The sequence below is a fragment of the Pituophis catenifer genome, unplaced genomic scaffold, assembly GCF_029215685.1.
Source record: "Pituophis catenifer annectens isolate HBS135680 unplaced genomic scaffold, rPitCat1.0.hap2 SCAF_2, whole genome shotgun sequence".
NCBI classification, from domain to species: Eukaryota; Metazoa; Chordata; class Lepidosauria; order Squamata; family Colubridae; genus Pituophis; species Pituophis catenifer.
In genome coordinates, this window is record NW_027256882.1 from 231,704,614 (window position 1) to 231,723,693 (window position 19,080).

Here is a 19,080-nt window from a genome sequence, read left to right on the forward strand (position 1 = left end):
AGTCAGCTGAAGTAGCCTGCAGTACTGCACTCTAACCACTGTGCCACCTCGGCTCTAGCAAGAACTGATGGCAGGTGGACCAAGGCAGTCATAGAACAGATCCCACTTGATAAAAAGCATCCATGAATGAGACCTAAAACAAGATAGATCGATGACATCAGCAAGTATTGTGGCTCCAATTGGCAAAAGAAAGCTCAGGACCATATTGGTTGGAAACATGCGGTAGAGGCCTTCATCCTGCAGTGGATAGACAATGTCTAAAAATGATTATGAAGGATGAAATTATCTCTCTTAAAATACAATAAATGTTCTCTTCTTCCCATCTCCCATCTCTTATCTATAAACAAATCCTTAAAAACCTCATCATTTCATTCAGATAAGCCAAATCCATTAACTACTAGGAATAACAACATATCTATTTTAATCTTGATCGTATAAACCAACTTTACATTTTTTTTTCTTTTTCTTTTTAACAATCTTTATCTTTGGTCCCTTTAAATAACGGCTCAGAATTTGATTTCATTTCATTTTTTTTCTTTGAACCTTCCCACATAAGGGGAATATGTATGTATATAAAATGACATTTCTTAAATCATTAGGAATTGAATTGCTATAAAACCATTCAGAGTGATTTGAATTGTAGACCCGTACCTTATTCAGGCTGGCTTTCATATGCATTCATAGGTTTAACTAAATCACTGAATGATTAAATTGGAATCCAGTAGAAAATCAAAAGAGAACAATATAAGCTTCCAGGTATCTGCCCTGCTAAATATCCTCAAGCACCACTTGTAGGACTAAGGAACCAAAAGCTTATCAGTTGCTTTATTATAACAGAAATATTTGGGAAAGGATGTATCTGGAGTGGATTCCAAGTCAATAATTATTGGAAATTCCAGAAGTGTGCAATCAATAAGACCTGAGCAACTGAATCTGCTTGATTTTAACATTTTGCTTATGTAAACAGTAACTATTAGGAGGGCAGCATTTAAAAACCACAAACACACATGAAAAATAAAAATTAGTGGTAGTTTGGTTGTCCCAGACACACTTATTGGAAGAGGTATTTTTTTTAATATTGTGAATATTTGACTGCCTAAATGGGCTTGTGATGGTCTCCTGTGACGAAGAAAATCATTTTCTGCTATTTTGTTTCTGCAACATGCTACAGTCTGTGTTTATAACAAGTATTTCTCACTGTGCTCCTACTTTAAAATCCTGAGGTTTATCCATAGCAATTTCCCACGTTTTTCGTGCAAAGCCTTGAAAAGATGCCTCAAGCAAGACATGCAATCAAAAATAAAACATGCCAGTTATTGACTGTGTCTCCAACTCCTTAGGGGGCAGCTTCCGGCTACGCTTGTCTGAAGAAACCCGTGTTATGAAAAGCAAAATTGAAAGAAAGCAGAAATTAAAGCCAGAAGCTTTGTCTGGGCCTCCCACGGCAATATATATGTTTTTTTTTAAAAAAAAAAACAAAAAAAAACTTTAAAAGTTCAAAGCCTCTCTTACTTCCCCTGACCCAATTCGGTCATTTCTTGTTTGGTCCTATATGAACTGTAAATTCTAGGTAAAAGAAATGCTCCTGAGGTTGACTGCAGAATCCTGCATACATTATATTTGTAATGAATAGCAAAGATCTTCGAAATGTATGCCTAAATTGAATACAGGATGCAAGCTGACAAATGTGATACTTCCAGAAGCCCGTGACTGGCTATGGTTTCTTGCTGAGTGCAGTTTCTATCACAGAATATGCTTGTTTCCATGTACCATAAATCAAAGTTCATAACTTGTTCTACACTTGAGGACTGCACTTGACCTCTGGGGAGGGTACACTCCAAAAAATTGTGAGACGAAGCAGGGCAAAAATACCAGATTTCATTTGAAGTGAAATAATCCATAGGTTTATTTTCAGACTTCTTTCAGTTGATGGTAGACTAGAATTTCTGCACATGATGATTCAAGGATCAGGCCATGTTTCAAAAACCATGAAAGCTGTTACCGAACTCTGAAACTAACAGCTTTAAAATGCAATATTTCTGCTTAGGGTAAAAACAAAATTCATGTTTTGAGGGTTTTCCCCTGCCTGCGGGGTGTAATAAATGGAAATTTTCAAACTTTGGCCAGGAGGCACAGTTGCCACTAGTGCTTGTTCTGGTAGAAGATCTAGCTCTCGCACTTATGAATTTCATAATTTCCCTGGTCTAGCATATTAAAAAGTACCACTCAAGGGCCAGCAGTCTCAAAGCTGCAGCCAACCTGATCTTTAATCATCAGGTTGGTTCTTCCTGTTGTAGATGGACACCTTAAAATCATCAGTGATGGGTAAAGTCTTTGAAACAGGCATCTGATAAATAAAAACAGAAAAGGAAAAGAATTTTTGAGCCATTGAAGCAATAGCCCCAAAGAAACCATAGTGAGAATGCATTTTAATGTTTGATATAAGTAGGGGAGAGTAACTGGGTGATAATGACAGATTCTGCTTGTTATAAAAATCTGAATGAAAGAAGAATGCCAGAGATTCAAAGGTTCACTTGTTTTAGAATTCATAAGAGTTGGTTTCCGATTGTGGCTAGAGGAAATTTTGCTGGCTTTGCTCAAATCACAAAGTAAGTGTGTAGGGTAACCAATGGCTCCATTGAAAAGGTAGTCCTTCCTCTGCAAAATAGTCAATAGACTGGGCTGTGGTTAGCCTGCAACAGATTTAAGTACTCTGTTCCAAATGGGCAGGAAGTGTTCTTCATAAACAGACAGAGAAACCTACCCTGAAGTCACTGTGAAGGCAAACGGGGAATTAATAAAGAACCATGTTGTTCATTTATGCCCTCCGAGATGGAACAGTTGCCTGCCTGTTCTGGTGATGGAGCAATGAGGTGGCTCAGATAGTTCTGCCATTAAATGTGCATTGCGTTTCCATGAAAAAGGGCATTTAATTCTATACAATTTTCTATCAGTTGTAGGGGAAGAAGGCAGGAGAACCAAAAACATCTGCCTTTCTCATCTGTAAAGCTATAAAGATATAACAAGTATTTGAAAACGGCATGCAGGACAGGAAAATGCCCCAACCGAGAGTTGTGTAAACAGAGGAGGATCTATTGGCTGTGAATGCAAACCATACTTTTTAGTCCGAGCCATTACAGCCATCTTCTTGTAATGAGACACTTGGGGTTCAAAGAATTTCACTGGAATGAAAGCAATGAAGCATTTGCAGTTATGTTGACATACTAAAATTCTATATCATGTTTATTAAATCTAGGAATCTAAAACTATTCATGTAACCCATTTAGATTTCAGCAACAGAATGATTGTGATAGAATTCTGTATAACATTTTGACATTGAGATCTTGGGATTTGAAGATTTATTGTTTATTTGAATATGCAATCCTCTCAAGATCTAGTCCTTTTTTCAGGTATGGCCTATCTTTCCTCTAGGTTTGGTAAACATGATTGTCACCAGCTCTGTCTTCACAATAGCCCTATGAGCAAATCTACCTGAACAAGGGGTTAAGATTGTAAGATTATAAATCAAGATTGTTTAATAAACATCATGGCCAGTGGTGGGTTGCTACCGGTTTGCCCCGGTTCGGGCGAACCGGTAGTAGCGGCGACAGGAGGCTCCACCCACTCGCCTGGACATCATCAAATACACTCTACACATGCACAGAAGTGGCACGCGCATGAGCGAATCGGTAGCAAAGGTAAGTGAAACCCACCACTGATCATGGCTGAATGAAAGCCTAAATTATTTCATAGTTCATAAATTCATCTCAGTGAAGTAAAATGAATCTATGAATTTAGCATCAACATATGACTTTTAACCAATATATTTAATATCTATTTTCTCCATCCCAACCTGCCTGCTTATTAAAATCTGATGAGCATTGTCAAGAAAGGTTTTCCAGTGATTTTCTACCTTGAGATATTCATGACATGACTTTTTAGCCTCCGATGCCAGATTATGACACAATTCTTCTGATGGATTCACTGTAAAATTTGGTATTTTAAACTGATTCTTCACGATCTGTTCTTCTTTGTCTTTGCTTGTTGATTCTTTTATGGTGCTCTAAATATGTGTAGTCATCATGAGCACCACTTTAGGAGGTGAGAAAACTGAATATGTAGCAGTCAATGCATATTGAACATCAAGATACATTTCTGCAGTTATTTATTCAAAAATGTATGCTTCTGATGACAAAATTAAAACCTCATTAATACAAATCTGGTTAAGTTTTGCTATACTGGCATACCAGAAGCATTTATTTTCCTTCCATTTAGACTGAAGCCATCCTAATATAACTTACATTGATATTTCAGTGATATTTGATCATTCATTCTCTTGTTCAATAATTCAATAACTATTAACTAAGAGTTGCTGAATGATCTCAATGACTTCTTCTTATAACTACCCAGGTCCTGCCAGGAAAAGAATAGCAATAGCAATAGCAATAGCACTAAGACTTATATACCGCTTTCCAGTGCTTTCCAGCCCTCTCTAAGTGGTTTACAGAGTCAGCATATTGCCTCCAACAATTTGGGTCCTCATTTTACCCACCTCGGAAGGATAGAAAGCTGAGTCAACCTTGAGCCTGGTGAGATTCGAACTGTCAAATTGCAGACAGTTGGCAGTCAGCAGAAGTAGCCTGCAGTACTGCACTCTAACCATTGTGCCACTGCGGCCCATTGTGCCATTGTCTCTATTTTGCTCCAGCTTTTCTTGGTGTAGGAAGTCTGAGATTATATTGATATCATATTCAACAAAGTCAGTATGGATATTCACAGAAAGTAGTTATATGGGATCTTCACATGGTTGAAATTATGTTCGCAGGATTACAGTAAATTAGATGGGTCCCAAATATATATCCTTATAGGAGTATACAAAGACTTGTTTTAAATTTATTTATTTTAATAATATAACTGATGCCTGGGCTTTAATATCAGACATTTCCTTCTAATCTTCATTGATTGGCATGGATTCTGATTTATTGAGTTTTGAAACAGTCTCTCTTTTCTATTAAGAATGAAAAAACAATCATAAGGCCCAGTATTTTTCTACTTAGACTAGGAAGATTTAATTTAAGAAAAACTTATAATTTTCTGAAGATATTTGCTATAGAAGAGAACACTGCTGACATATGGATTACATATAGATACTTAGTAGGCATTCAACATATGTCATCTTTTGTTTGTTTCTTACTTTGTGTTCTGCTTAAATATAGCTATTGTATTTCTTAAAACATGGGTTGTTGTTTTTTAGCATGGTATGTGAACCTGGCCACTATGGCATATTTAACAAACCCAAGTTAATATACGTGAGATTGTGGTGTTAACTTAGCCAAAGTGACAATGTGGAAGAAACAAATCCAAGTTGACTTTTATATGGATTTCACTAGTGATCTTGAAGCAGATGTTCTCTTAGAGTAAAACATACAAAATGACTAGCTATATAGATCAAGGATCCATAGGCCCATGGGATACCAAAGAGGTATGAACCCAATTTATCTCAGAAGTATTTGAGGATAAAAATGGATAAGGCTATACATCTCAAATTGAGGGCACTCGTGTGTAATTTTATACATAGCTCTTAAGCATGCCATGTTTAGGTAGCAAGAACTGTAAAACCTATAGACACTAAACAATGTTCATTTCTGCTTCAAATATATCCAGTTTCAGAAAGATCAGATTTGTTACAAGTGTATATACCCTGTTTTCCTGAAAATAAGACATCCCTTGATAATAAGCCCAATCGGGATTTTGAGTGCATGAGCTAAAATAAGCCCCCCCAAAAAAAATAAGCCCTCCCTGAAAATATTTAAATGCATGTGCAGCTGGTCCCCGCCATTTCCTCTGGTTAGGATTAGGGAGACAGAGTTGGAAATCAGGTAAAACGCAAGAGGAGCCCCGTCTTGCTCCATGCACCCAAAAATAATAAGATCTCCCTGAAAATAAGGCCAAGTGCTTATTTTGGGGTTCAAAAAAATATAAGACAGGGTTTTATTTTTGGGAAAACATGGTATTCAATTCAAAGAAATTTTTATTGGAGGTCCTATCCTAATGTTGGTAGGGGAAGAGAGGAAATGGTAGATTAGAAGTGTAATCTGTCATTCAACCAAAGTATTATTTTATTTCCTATACATTGAGTCTTTAGATATCTAGGAAGTAATTATCCATCTAAGTGAGGGAAATGAGAGGCATGCATTATATTCTCCATGTCACTGCTCTGGACAGATATCTTTTCCTGTGTGCCAACCTAGCCTTATATATTGCCAGCCAGTTTCTTACTATAAAGAAGGTGAGAATGAAGAAGGTGAACTCACTAGAAAGTTAGCTGCCATTTTCTCTCTGCAGAGATAAGTAGATTTTTTAAAATCCCAATTTATTAAAAATTAAGTTCTGTTTAACATACTTTGGCTTATTTTCAATTAAGTGGAGAAAGATTAGAGGCTATTATTTTCCAAAGGAAGAATATAAAATACAAATTTTTTTTTTTAAAAAAAAGTCCCATAAAATCTGTCCTTAAGAATGTCCTAGTTCTAGTAGTATCAATCAGCCAAGGACATCCCTGATGATGTTGATGGGGTAAAGGAAGAGACAGAAGCAGCTGCCGGGAGTTTGTTTTAGCATTCAAATCACAGGAGAAAGGAGGAAAAACAGAAAGGGGTCAGTCTTCACTAGGATGGTGCCCTGATAGATACAACTTTGAATTTTTAAAAGTTTACAACAAACCCAAGAATTCTTCCAGCCTTCCTTTCAAGAGGTTTTGTGCTCCAGGCCCTAAACAGTTCTTCTCTGCCATTTCCAAGATTCAAAAAAGAGGAACACTTAAAAGCTCAGCAAAGCAGGACCGCTACCCACGTAGTGGGGGATAATAATTTGTACCTTCCTGCAACCGCACATAATACAGCCTTTATTCAATAAATAGCAAAGCCGTTTCACACCAAGCCAAAGGTCAGCTTTTGCTGTATTAATAGCTGCTCTGGGAGGGTCACTGTTGTGCTATCCTACTTTTTTTTTTTTTTTCCAGGGCCTGGAGATGCAATTTCCTACAATCTGCAGGCAATTTCCCACCAATTTTCTCGGGGAGCTAATAGGCTGTGACAGGAGATGGAGCTAGCAAGCAGCAGGCGGCTTCAGAAGAGACAAATTGCATCTCTGCCACCTAACTGGGCAATCTAGATCGACAGAGTTTATAGCTTTGTAGTGTTATTGGGCCCCATGCTAACACCAAATCACTCAAGCTGCTATCTGAATTTCATATTCTCCTTCCATCTGAATTTGCCATCACCACATATCACCCACGGTTACAAAATAGATTGCATGCGATTAGTGGTTTAACGGCCTTTCAAATAGCTTCCTAGACATTGTTCAGATTCAAAATAGGGAAATGCAGAGTCTGGGCATTCAGATATCATAGTCAGTCATATTGTCCTATCAGTTTTCTGAAGAGGCAGCAAGTCATCCCCTGAGGGGATTTGCAACCACAGTCGAAATTAATTGTACTGTCATTTAATGGCAAAGGCTGGATTTTTAAAGACTTACGGCACAGAAAAAAAAAAAGACGGGGAAGTGTATAAAACAGATTGTGTAGGAGCATAGAAGAACAGAGTTGCCTGACAGTTTCCAGGGATCTGTTTTCTTCAGAATCTGGATTGTGTTAATTCCTTAATATATATAATTATCTCTGTTTTGTTGGATTACATAAAATACAGGTAGTCCTCGACTTACAAGAGTTTGTTTAGTGACCGTTCAGAGTTACAACGGCACTGAAAAAAGTGACTAACCATTTTTCACACTTATGACAGTTGCAGCAACCCCACAATCACATGATCAAACTTCAGATGCTTGGCAACTGGCTCATATTTATGATGCTTGCAGTGTCCCAGGGTCATGTGAACACTTCCTGCGACCAATGGGGAAGCCACTTGGCAACTGTGTTACTAACTTAACAGCTGCAATGATTCACTTAACAACTGTGGCAAGAAAGGTCGTAAAATGGGACAAAATTCACTTTTAAAAGGTCTCGCTTAGCAACAGACGTTTTGGGCTCGATTATGATCCTAAATTGAGGACTACATGTATCAAAACTTCCCAAATGTAAAAAAAAAAAAAAAGAAAGAAAATTGAAGTCAGTTATGGAATTAGTATTGATGATGTTCAAGAGCATGTTGTGTAGGCTGGGAAGAACCGTGGTATGAAATGGCTGAACATCTTTCAAATATTTCTTTATATCCTCTTCCTCTACCTTCTCCTGGCTATAGAGTGTTTCAAAATAATTATGGGCTATTCTCTTTTTTTCCTCTAACCGGTGTTGGATGTTCCCCTCTTTGTCCTGTAGTTGTGTTATTAATCTCTTTTCCTTATCCTTTTTTAATTTGTAGGCCAACCATCTCCCCGGCTTACTAGCATGTTCAAAGTGTATTTACTTCGCTGTTTTAAGCTTTTGGGCCATTTCCTCCAGGGAGAGCAAATTTATTCTATGTTTGGTCAAATCCCTTTCCTCTCTGGTTCTCTTATCCGGGGATGTCTGCATTTTATATTCTAATTCTTCCAATTTCTCTTGTAGATCCAATTTTGTTGAAAATTGAAGTCAGTTATGGAATTAGTCTTGATGATGTCCAAGAGCATGTTGTGTGGGCTGGGAAGACAGTGGTATGACATGGCTGAACATCAATCTATTTTATCAGGAAACTCTTGCACAATTTCATTGAGCCTACCTGGATTTTAAGCTCCACAGTGGAGACATTTCCTGGATGATGTGGAAAACTTTCCATTTTTATTGCCAGCATTATTATTTCCCCTTTCTATTTAGGTGAATACATAACTGGTAATTCAGAGAAACAGTCTATGTATCCTGCTCTATAAAAGCCTATGCCATTAGCAAGTATTAATTTTCAGCATTTATATCATTAAATCTGTTTAGTAAATATCTGCAAAAGAAGTATTTATATTAATATCAATTCATGTTACAATTCAATTCCATGCATGGTTAAGAGGAAGGAAGCATACAGCAGAGCATACTTCTTTGGGGCAGAAAACAGTGCTTGTAAATTGAATGGAAACATGAGAATCTACTATTCAGATCTTCAGACAAAAAAGTAAATGAGCTGAAGTAATTTTTCCCCCCACGGAATAAATATTTCCTATTGAGAGCGGAAAATATAAAATTACACTGTATTTTATCTTTAGGAGCCTAAGTACTTCACCAATGAAAAAAGACAAAGTTATAATGAAGACATCAAAACAGCCTTTCGTAACAATTCTTCTGTTTTAAATCATGCAGCACTTAATATCCTGTTTTGTATTAGGGTGTTTTTTGTTTTAATGAAGTGCTGTTCCTTCAAAGCATGGAAAAGTTAGTGACTTGCACTCAGACACCATTAAGAGGCAATCTATAATTACCATTCTAAATGTAATTATTAAAAAACACACAAACAGCTGCACTTGCAGAGAAGTTTATAGGAAACCTAAGTTGGAAGCTGAAATGAAATGAAATTATCATGGTTAATGGAATAAACATCTGGAGTAATTAGCATTTTGGCTCAACTGCAGCTGAAAATCCTTCACATTAAGAAGTCTTGAAGTACCCCTGTTGAACGTGATGCAGAACACAAAAACATTCCTAGAGTAGATCCAATATAGCTGTAAGGTCCTGCCCCTTAGTTCAAAATAGTGGCAGTATTAGGACAACTAATCACACCCTCATTCCAGTACACTCAAGTAAAAAAATCTTAAGATCCAAGAGCCCTGGTGGCACAGTGGTTAGAGTGCAATATTGCAGGCAAACTCTGCCCTCAGTCTGGAGTTCGATCCAGATGGGCTCAAGATTGACTCAGCCTTCGATCCTTCTTGGATCAGTAAAATGAGGATCCAGATTGTTGGGGGCCATATGCTGACTCTGCAAACCGCTTAGAGAGGGCTGTAAAGAACTATGAAGTGGTATATAAATCTAAGTGCTATTGCTATTAGGGGCACAGTGGATTAAAGAGTTAAATTTTACATGCTTGGTTTCTGATCAAATCCACTAAGTGTTGGATTTATATATTTAAAACATTTAAATAGCCATCCCAATTCTAACCAATTTGCGGGGGGGGGGGGGGGGGGCTCCCGATTAACAGTTAAAACAACATGTAAAACCATATTAAAATTATAAAACTAAAGACGTGAAAATGACAAAAATTCCAAAACACCTGGCTCCAAGTCAAACTTTTAATGTGCAGTAATCCAACCTGATTCTATCACTTGGGGTGGGGGGTAGCCATGTCTTCAAAGCTTTACAGAAGGCTAGGAGGGTGGGGTCCTGCCAAGCTTCAGGCGGGCAGAGTGTCCCCTAGGGCAGGGGCTGCCATGAAAAAGCTGCCTCCTAGCTCCCATCTGATGGCAATGTTTAGGTGAAGGGACTAGGAGCATGCCTATTATATCTGATCTAGTGGGATGGGTAGATGTCATTAGGGAAAGGTGATCCCACTGATAAACTGACCCTGTGCCCTACAGGACTTTAAAGGTGATAACCAGCATCTCGAATTGCACCAGGAAAGTAACTGGAAACCAGTACAGTTCGCGCAGCCAAGGTGGACAAACCTAGTGGACTCCATTACTGTGGACTCCATTACTGTGCGTGCTGCTGCATTCTAGACCACCAGTTGAGGTTTCCGAGCAGTCTTCAAGGGGAATCCCATATAGAGTGCAGTCTTCAAGGGGAATCCAATATAGAGTGCATTGTAGTAATAAGAGGAGGAACTTTTTAGCTTTCAGTAAATACATTTAACTAAATAAATTTCCACAGGCACAACACTGGTGAGAACTAACTTTGCAGGAGGAAGGGGCACAATAGAAGAAAGTGATGTTAAAGAGTGAGATGTATTTGAACCGGATGAGTAAAATCTTAATGTGCAATTTTCTCCAGTAATACATGAATGACATTTCCAAACACCAGTCTGACATTAAGGTTATGCTCACATTAAGAGGAAATACATGGCTGATTAATTAGGAGCAAGTAACTGAATGACAGCGTTAATATAGCATTTATAAATATTAAAATTGGGCATTAATTTTAAACCTAGTTTTTTCACAGTGAACACTTGGCCCAATAGATGATTTGGATAATTCTGAAGAATGAACTGAGAGCTTGGAAGTGATCCAAATATCTTGATGCAGTTAACCACAAAATAAAGAGTTATTAGCTTATCATAATTGCAGCCAATTTTAAAGTAACAGAGTACTCCACTGTGGATTGCTGCAAGGAAGTGGAACAAAGCGTGTGAAATGAACAGATGGATTTGATTTTAAACAAATTAAGCTCACTCCCTGGGATGTAACAAGTGATTTTGTAGTTTTCCATGTTATGGGTTAACTTCCCACTGTGACCTTCTCATGCTGCTTGGTAATTTTTTCTTCTTCTTGTCATTAAGCATAATCATTGAAAGAAGATGAGGGCTTATTATATTCAGTTCTGAAACTCTCATCTTCAGCTTTCAGGTCTACAAGGACTACTTCATACAAGATAAACTTTACCTACAGCAAAATGAATGTGCCTGAGCTGGTTCTCGTACGCTAAATTGCATAATTTCCTGCCTGGGATTTGATTTGTGAGTAGATAATCCATCTTGTGTGAACTGGCCCCTAAAGCACCCTGAAACATGAGCAGGCCGTGAATTCAGCCATTGCATTGCGGAACTGGTTTTCATCCTCATGTATTCAAGACAAAACATTGAGCTAACTATGATAATACCAGCCTCTAAACCTTTGATAGGTTTATCCCTATCAAATCCTCATATCAAGTTGGATCAATACCGTATTATCTAAAAATTAACATGTCTGGTACTCTGTGATGCTTCCTGCCAACCAGGGAATAGACCTTCCACTGGTACCTTCTAATATTTCATAATGATCATGAGTGAAAAGAATGCATGGAATACAGTTTCTTTAACAGGTAGCAGATATCACAGAAAATGCTTTATTTAGTAACTTCAGAGTTTCTACTCCACTCTTCTCTTATTACTGCAAGTATTAAAAATCAGTAGAAGAGTAATCAATAAATTTAAATTACAAACCACAGAGGGAGAAAGAATAGCAAATTAAATACTATGATTACAGAAAGTCTCTTCCAAACTCTCGGTATTGCCACATTAAATGTCCTTGTGTACCAATACCTTATCATCAAGAAACCACGTGATAGTACTTAGGCAGATTGACAGAATCTCACAATCTGATTCTAAATCATTTAGAGAAGGGGTGTCCAACCCCTTGCTGGCTGGGGAATTTTGAGAGTTGAAGTCCACAAGTCTTAAAAGTTGCCAAGATTGAACACCCAGACTCAAGAGCTTTAGAGCACAACACCATGTCTGATTTAAACAGATCTCAATACAACACAAAAGACTATATATAGCCTTTACAGAAGAGAAAAACAGGAAAAGTCTGAAAGCTTATCCCGACAGTTAGAAAGGAAGACCTGCCTCCTTGAGTCAGCTAATCTGCTTCAGGAAAGTCAGGTGGCATGTACAAAAATGCTTCTGAGAACTACAGTATATAAGTAAGAAAGTTTGCATGTAGGTTAAAGAGATAAAAACAAGCAAAATTGAAGAACATTCGAATCAGCCTTATTTGCTCCAGAAATGTCAGTTGCTGGGTCTATCTCCCCAAATTAAAAAAAACAAACATTGATTAGAAGTTTGTGGGCAAGAAGACATTGCTTTACCCCGGTTACTATCTTCATAGCATCAGCAGCAGAAGTACAGATTGGGCATCTGGAATCAATGCAGCTATATATATGCTTTACACGGGATAAGATCTCCTGCTGCTATGTTTTGCTACTTTCTGGTAGCAGAAACTGGGAGTGGAAGAAACAATTGGGCCCTTTCTACTGCTAGTAAGTGCTTGTTGGCTATGTGGATTTCCAAAACAAAAGCAATCCTCATGCAGCAGGAATATTTGTGATAGAACTAGACAACTATAGATAGAAGATATGAATGGGCGCATCACTAAGCTACTCTGCACAGGCACCGCCGATCAGTATCTATCTCTTTCTATCTGATTGTTGGAGTTGTTAGGGTTAGGGTTAGAATTGTTTCCTTTTATTTGTTTACTTATTTTTCACTAAGCAATATTTTTATATCCTTTTAATAAATAAAACAATAAGTTTGTTTACTTGTTTTCATATTTATCACATTTCCACACTGCCCACCCCACCTGAATGACTCCATCCTCTGCCATCCAAATTGGGCTGTATTCTGTAACATTACTTACAGAAGATCATTTGTCCCGTTATTGCCTATTACGCTAACCTTTTAGCAGCACAGGTAGTCCTCGACTTACAACAGTTCATTTAGTGATGACTCAGTTACAATGGCACTGAAAAAAGTGAGTTGTGACCATTTTTCACACTTGATAGTTGCAGTATCCCCATGGTCATGTGATTTACATTCAGATGCTTGACAATTGACTCACATTTATGTTGGTTGCAGTTTCCCAGGGTCATGTGATCTCCCCTTTTGCTTCTGACAAGCAAAGTCAATGGGGAAACCAGGTTCACTTAATTTAACAACTGCCGTGATTCACTTAACAAATGTGGCAAGAAAAGGGGTCAAAACTCACAACAAATTTTTCTCTTAACATAAATTTTGGTTGTAAGTTGAGGACTACCTGTATATTTAGGGACCTCAGTCCATTAGAGAGAGAAAAATTACTGCAAAAACAAGCAAATATGTGATTTAAGCTGCCTAAGACATCATCTTCATATTAGTTCATCCAAAGAACCAAGACTTCCAACGTTTAAAAAACAGCAACTAGAAACTCTTTTTAAAGTTGTAAGTATCCTGCTGTGTACAAACACATTGAAAAATAAATAGAGACCATCCGTTCAGGAGCAGTAAGGTTGTGCAGAGAAGGAGAAAAAGAAGATAGTTTGAAATATTTACCTCTTTATAGCTTGATACAGAGCAGGATTTGAAAGTGGCTGAAATGTGGGAACCTCATACATCAAAAATGGCATATCAAATGAAAAACTCAGTCAGCCATTTTCATATAGATGCATATCTGATACGATATGTAGACACTGCTCATTTTAAAGACAATGCATTCTAGGCCATCAAGAATACTTAATATTTTATATTCCAGATGCAAAGTTATATATATTAGGACTATTATCATTTCATGCTGCTATAAAATGGATTCAGCAGAATGAGCACGTAAATTGGAAAAAAAAAAAAAGTAATGTCTTTTCAGGCACTGGATGCCAGAAAGAAAATTTGCTCCCAAATGGAAAATGTTGTCCGTAATTAAGCCAACATTGCTCTGAGATCTTTCTTAAATTTGATTTTCAGGCGACGTTGTTTTGAATCAGTACAGAGAAGCTGGTTACTTATCACAAGATATATTTAAGAAACAAAATTAACATAAAAACCCAAAAGTTTTCTTTTTTCTTCTAATATGATTAAATTTATCTTGTGTACCAGTTGTACAAAATTCATGTTATCTTTTGAAGAGATGCATTTTGGTTTCAAAAAGGTCATTCAGAGTGGGAATAGACACATACTACATATCTCTCAGCACCTCTTTTGAAGAGCTGTATCTTTTTTTTCCTGAGCTCCCTAAGTAGTCCCAGTAAATCTGCATTTGGCTCACCTTTTCAGCTTCAGATCTGAAGCACGGTGTATCTGCAATTAATATTACAGTGGAACCTCTGATCACGACCATAATTCGTTCCATAACTTTGGTCTCAAACCGATTTGGTCGTGACCCAAACCTAATTTTGGAAATTTGGTGTTTTTTCAAAAAAAAAAAAAATGGCACAAAAGGGGGGAAAAAAATTATGGATTTTTTGGTTGGAACCCTAATTTGGTTATGGTCAGAAGCGTTCATGACCAGAGGTTCTACTGTATAGCCAAATTCTTCTTAAAACCTTAACTGTATTCATACCCTTTCAAAGTAGCAAAATTCATGGAAGAATGGAACAGCTCAAAAGCAGGAAGGGTAATCAACTACAGGTAATCCTCAATTTACAACCATTCATTTAGTGACTGTTCAAAGTTACAATGATGTGACTTATGACCATTTTTCCCACTTACCACCATTGCAGAATACCAGTGGTCATGATCATAATTCAGATGCTTGGCAACTGGCATGTATTTATGACAGTTGCAGTGTCCTGGGATTGTGTGATCACCTTTTGCGACCTTCTAACAAGCAAAGTCAACAGGAAAGTCAGATTCACTTAACAACCATGTTACTAATTTAAGAACTGCAGTGATTCATGTGTGGCAAGAAAGATCATAAAATGGAGCAAAATTCACTTAACAACTGTCTTGCTTCGTAAGGGAAATGTTGGGTTCAATTTTGGTTGTAAGTCAAGAACTCCCTGTGCTCATTTTCTGATGCAGTGTGGTAAACAACTATTTTCTATCAGTAATAGGAGTACTACACTTTATAAAATTATAGATATATTTCTGAACTGATCTGTATTACCTTTGTTGGATGCAACATTACTAAACAGATTTTACAGGTGCTCAAAATAGAAAACCTTAGCAAATACTTCCCAGTTTTAGCCTAGCTTATAAGTTTTCAACTATATACTGAATTTTTTTTCTTTTAAATTATTAAAGGGGCATCGGTGGGGGGAAAGAAAGGAGACTGTTTATTGATACTAAAGCCTTTACTGTAATAAACCAAATATATTTACAATTTGTACAAATGTTTGATCTTCAACAAAACATACAAAAACCCATATCCCAAGAGGCAAAAACCAGGAAACAAGTTTATCCAAGATACCACTGTTCTACACAAGACAGAATGCAGGTGGAACCGCAAGTGCTGAAACGTCATCCCACATCGTCAAGCAATGAGCATGATTCTATGATGTCATAAAGGAGGGGCCCAAAAGGCTGCAACAGACTCTGCTGTTTAAATCCATTAAAGCTATGCTACATTAGTCCTTCTTGCTAGATGTTGAGGAGCGTCATGGGAAGATGTGGGAACCAAGTTCTTCGTTTCATCATTTTAAAAAAGTAGAGTCCTTCTACATCTACAGTTTAAAATCATTTTGGCCCAGTTCAACTCTTTTTAAGTTTCCAACACAATTTCTCAGTAGATAACTTCATAGACGGTAGCCTTCTTGTCTCCAGATCCAGTAACTATGTATTTATCATCAACAGAGATATCACAGCTGAGCACAGAAGATGACTCTTTGGACTAGGAGAGAAGAAACAGAAGTATAAGGCTCTATGTATGCACACCTATGTTCTTCCCTTGCTCCTACCCACAATGCATCAAGATTTAAATTCTAATGTGAGTGCAACATGTCATTTTTAAAGGTTGAAAATGACATGTCATCTCAAAGAATTCTGTTTTTAAACTTATTTTATATGCAAATTATAGTTCTTACCTGGAATATACTGGCACCATATGGGGTCCTCCAGGCATTTAGGAGATTATCTTTCCCGGTACTTACAAACCATTTGCCTGGAAAATGATCATTAATGAGAACACTTAGACATACTACATAGACATACACTGTATTCATAAAAGCTCTCTTCTGAATTGTTTCCAGGCTTACTTAATGCAAGCAAGTTTGTGACTCCAACATCACAAGGGAGAGAAGAGGACAAGGGGAAGAGAAAGTATGAAAAAGTGTCAAAGAACACTTCACAAAACTTAATGCAACTTTTCATTTTGACAAATGCTTGCTGGCATAAGTAAGCCACGGAGTTTCTGAAATCAACTGTTCAAGTGATTCTTATGAAGTGATTGAAATACAAGATTTAACTAAAAGGCCGTAACTGACAGGTCCAGTGAGTATCAAAACTTTGGAGCTTCAACATGTTTTAGCTTCACAAGCAAGGAAAACTCTATGCTATCAGCTGTTTTGAGATGTTGCTTTGATTCTATTGTATATTTATCAATTTTATATCCTGCTGCAATCACAGGATTCTCAATGGTTCATAAGGTCAGAAAAGTAAAAAAACCCAATGTATATAGAAAGATAGGTATCTGACAAATAAAACGAAAGCACATCAATGCCTCCAAAGTTCTTCAGAAAAGGACAATGTTAAAGACATACAAATCTCCACAAAAAGTCATCCCAGATAGCCGGCCACATCATTAAAAAAAAAAAAAAAGTTGACCCGTGTTGAGTATTTGCGGCAGTTTAGTTGTTTATAAGGGCATGGACCACTGTAGTCATGCCATCTATTCCAAGTAAGGCTGCAAGTGGCATATCAGTTAAAATTGGCAAAAGACTCCACAAATTGATCCAGCAGGAATTGCAAGTCAAAGAGTACTCCAAATTTGCAAACTTCCTGCAGGTGGCTAAGAATATCGTACAGTCACCCTATCCACTATATTATTATTTTGTAAATCTTCTCACATCATTGCTGGGAGAACCACCAAGAAGAGAGCTACATTTATTTTCTACTTCTTAAAGCAAAGTGGAATGAAAATATCCAAGTGCCTTGCCTTCTTTTAAGGGTAGCTATGGCTAATTTATACAGATGTTGATAGCTGTTAGACATTATTCCTCTAACTTACCACAGTAGGCAAACTTGAGTGATAGCACACAGCTTTCATGCAGATGAAGCTGGTATTTGTCTGGCTTATTTACATGCAGTACTTCCACATTACTGCTTTCCATTCCCACAGCCAGCCATTCACCAGTGGGACAATAGCCAAGGGAAAATATCTTTAAAATAAAAAGAGAGAGCTATTTACAATCCCATCCCAGCAAAAAGGGTAAACAATGAGAGAGAGGGAGAGAAAGAGTGGGATGGGGTGCAGGGAGAGAGAAATGGAAACTGTTTTGCATATATTCTGAAACATAGGATAATGATTTAGAGCTTGAAATCAGGACCAATATACATTTATAATATGTATATATTAATCCCAGAATAGTTGGACCAGTGCTAAACAGGCTTGTCACCTATGAAGGCATTTTGCTGCATTTTATTCTCCTTTCACCTAGCCTAATTGAAAATGCCAAATAAGATTTATACATGCACTCACAGTTTTAAAGATTGTATAGGAAATACTCTTTTTCCCCAAAGAAATTGTCACAAACAGGTGGTATAAATTCCTAAATACATCCTTGTTAGAAGTGGTGTTTATCCTCTAATAAATGGCTTTCTTAATAGTAGCTTGAGACTATAATAACCTATATAGATAATAAGGTTAAATTGTGAACACAGTTAAGCAGTACTTCTGAGACAAATGTTTGGTCTCCTCCCAGAGTTACTAAATGTATCCAGTATATGAAGGAATTGAAATGTGTATTATTCACTGTCTTAGAAATGCTTTAAGAAAATAAAAGACACCTGGGATGTGAAGTCATGCTGCTGGAGCTGCCTTCCTTCTCTCAAGTCCCAGGATCTGACAGTGTTGTCCAGGCCTCCCGTCCAGAGCTTGGTACCATCATTAGAAATGTCAATACAGCTGGCTCCATCTGTGTGGCCCTGGAATTGCCTGATAAAACAAACCAGATTGAATAATGATTTCCTGCCAGAACTCAAGGTAAACACTGTTGTGTTGTTAGTTTTGGATGCTGCCTGAGTATCATCTTCTCTGCATTAGCTAATGTGCATGAAGCAGCAATCTTGCACCCTTCCCTACTGTGAAATGAGCTCCCTGTATGCAAGGTTTTTTGTGGCTTTTTTTTTTTTTTGCAGGTGCCAAAGCACATGGAATGAACCGCAAATTTGGGTAATGAGAACCAAACATATGTGTGCATTGATCTGTAAAAGGTGGAAGACTCTTTGAAAAGCTGTAATTCACTACCACAACACCTGGAAATAAAAATTGAACAGATTACCAAGCTAAACTCAATATACAAAAGGCAAATTGGCTCACAGAGAAAGCCAGTTATTTATAGGCTTTGTGGAGCTGCCGAATCAAGGACATTTTTTTAAATGCTTAAAAGATTTGGCTACATAAACACAAGGAGGAAGCTATCCAGAAACACGACCTGACTAAGCCTTGCAAAACTCTGACCTAAGTCTGTCATCATTATTCAACATTTTACATTTTAAATGGTTATAATTTTAATATAAATTTTATGTGTGAAAGCCCTTGTTCTCAGTAATAAAAACTTACTCAAGTATATAT

The 19,080-nt window shown here is 37.3% G+C and overlaps 1 protein-coding gene across 4 annotated transcripts in view; it reads right to left on the minus strand.

The window, feature by feature from the left end:
* Positions 1 to 15,624: 15,624 nt before the first annotated feature.
* Positions 15,625 to 19,080, minus strand: part of LOC139313199 (transducin-like enhancer protein 1) — a 72,749-nt gene continuing 69,293 nt past the window's right edge. For all 4 annotated transcript variants that reach the window (XM_070938654.1, XM_070938652.1, XM_070938653.1 and 1 more), the window contains 4 exons: positions 18,294 to 18,441; positions 17,515 to 17,665; positions 16,373 to 16,449; positions 15,625 to 16,179 (listed from right to left, as the gene is read on the minus strand). In XM_070938654.1, coding sequence (XP_070794755.1) covers positions 16,072 to 16,179; positions 16,373 to 16,449; positions 17,515 to 17,665; positions 18,294 to 18,441 — 484 coding nt within the window. In that variant the 3' untranslated portion in view covers positions 15,625 to 16,071. The remainder of the gene's footprint in view (positions 16,180 to 16,372; positions 16,450 to 17,514; positions 17,666 to 18,293; positions 18,442 to 19,080) is intronic.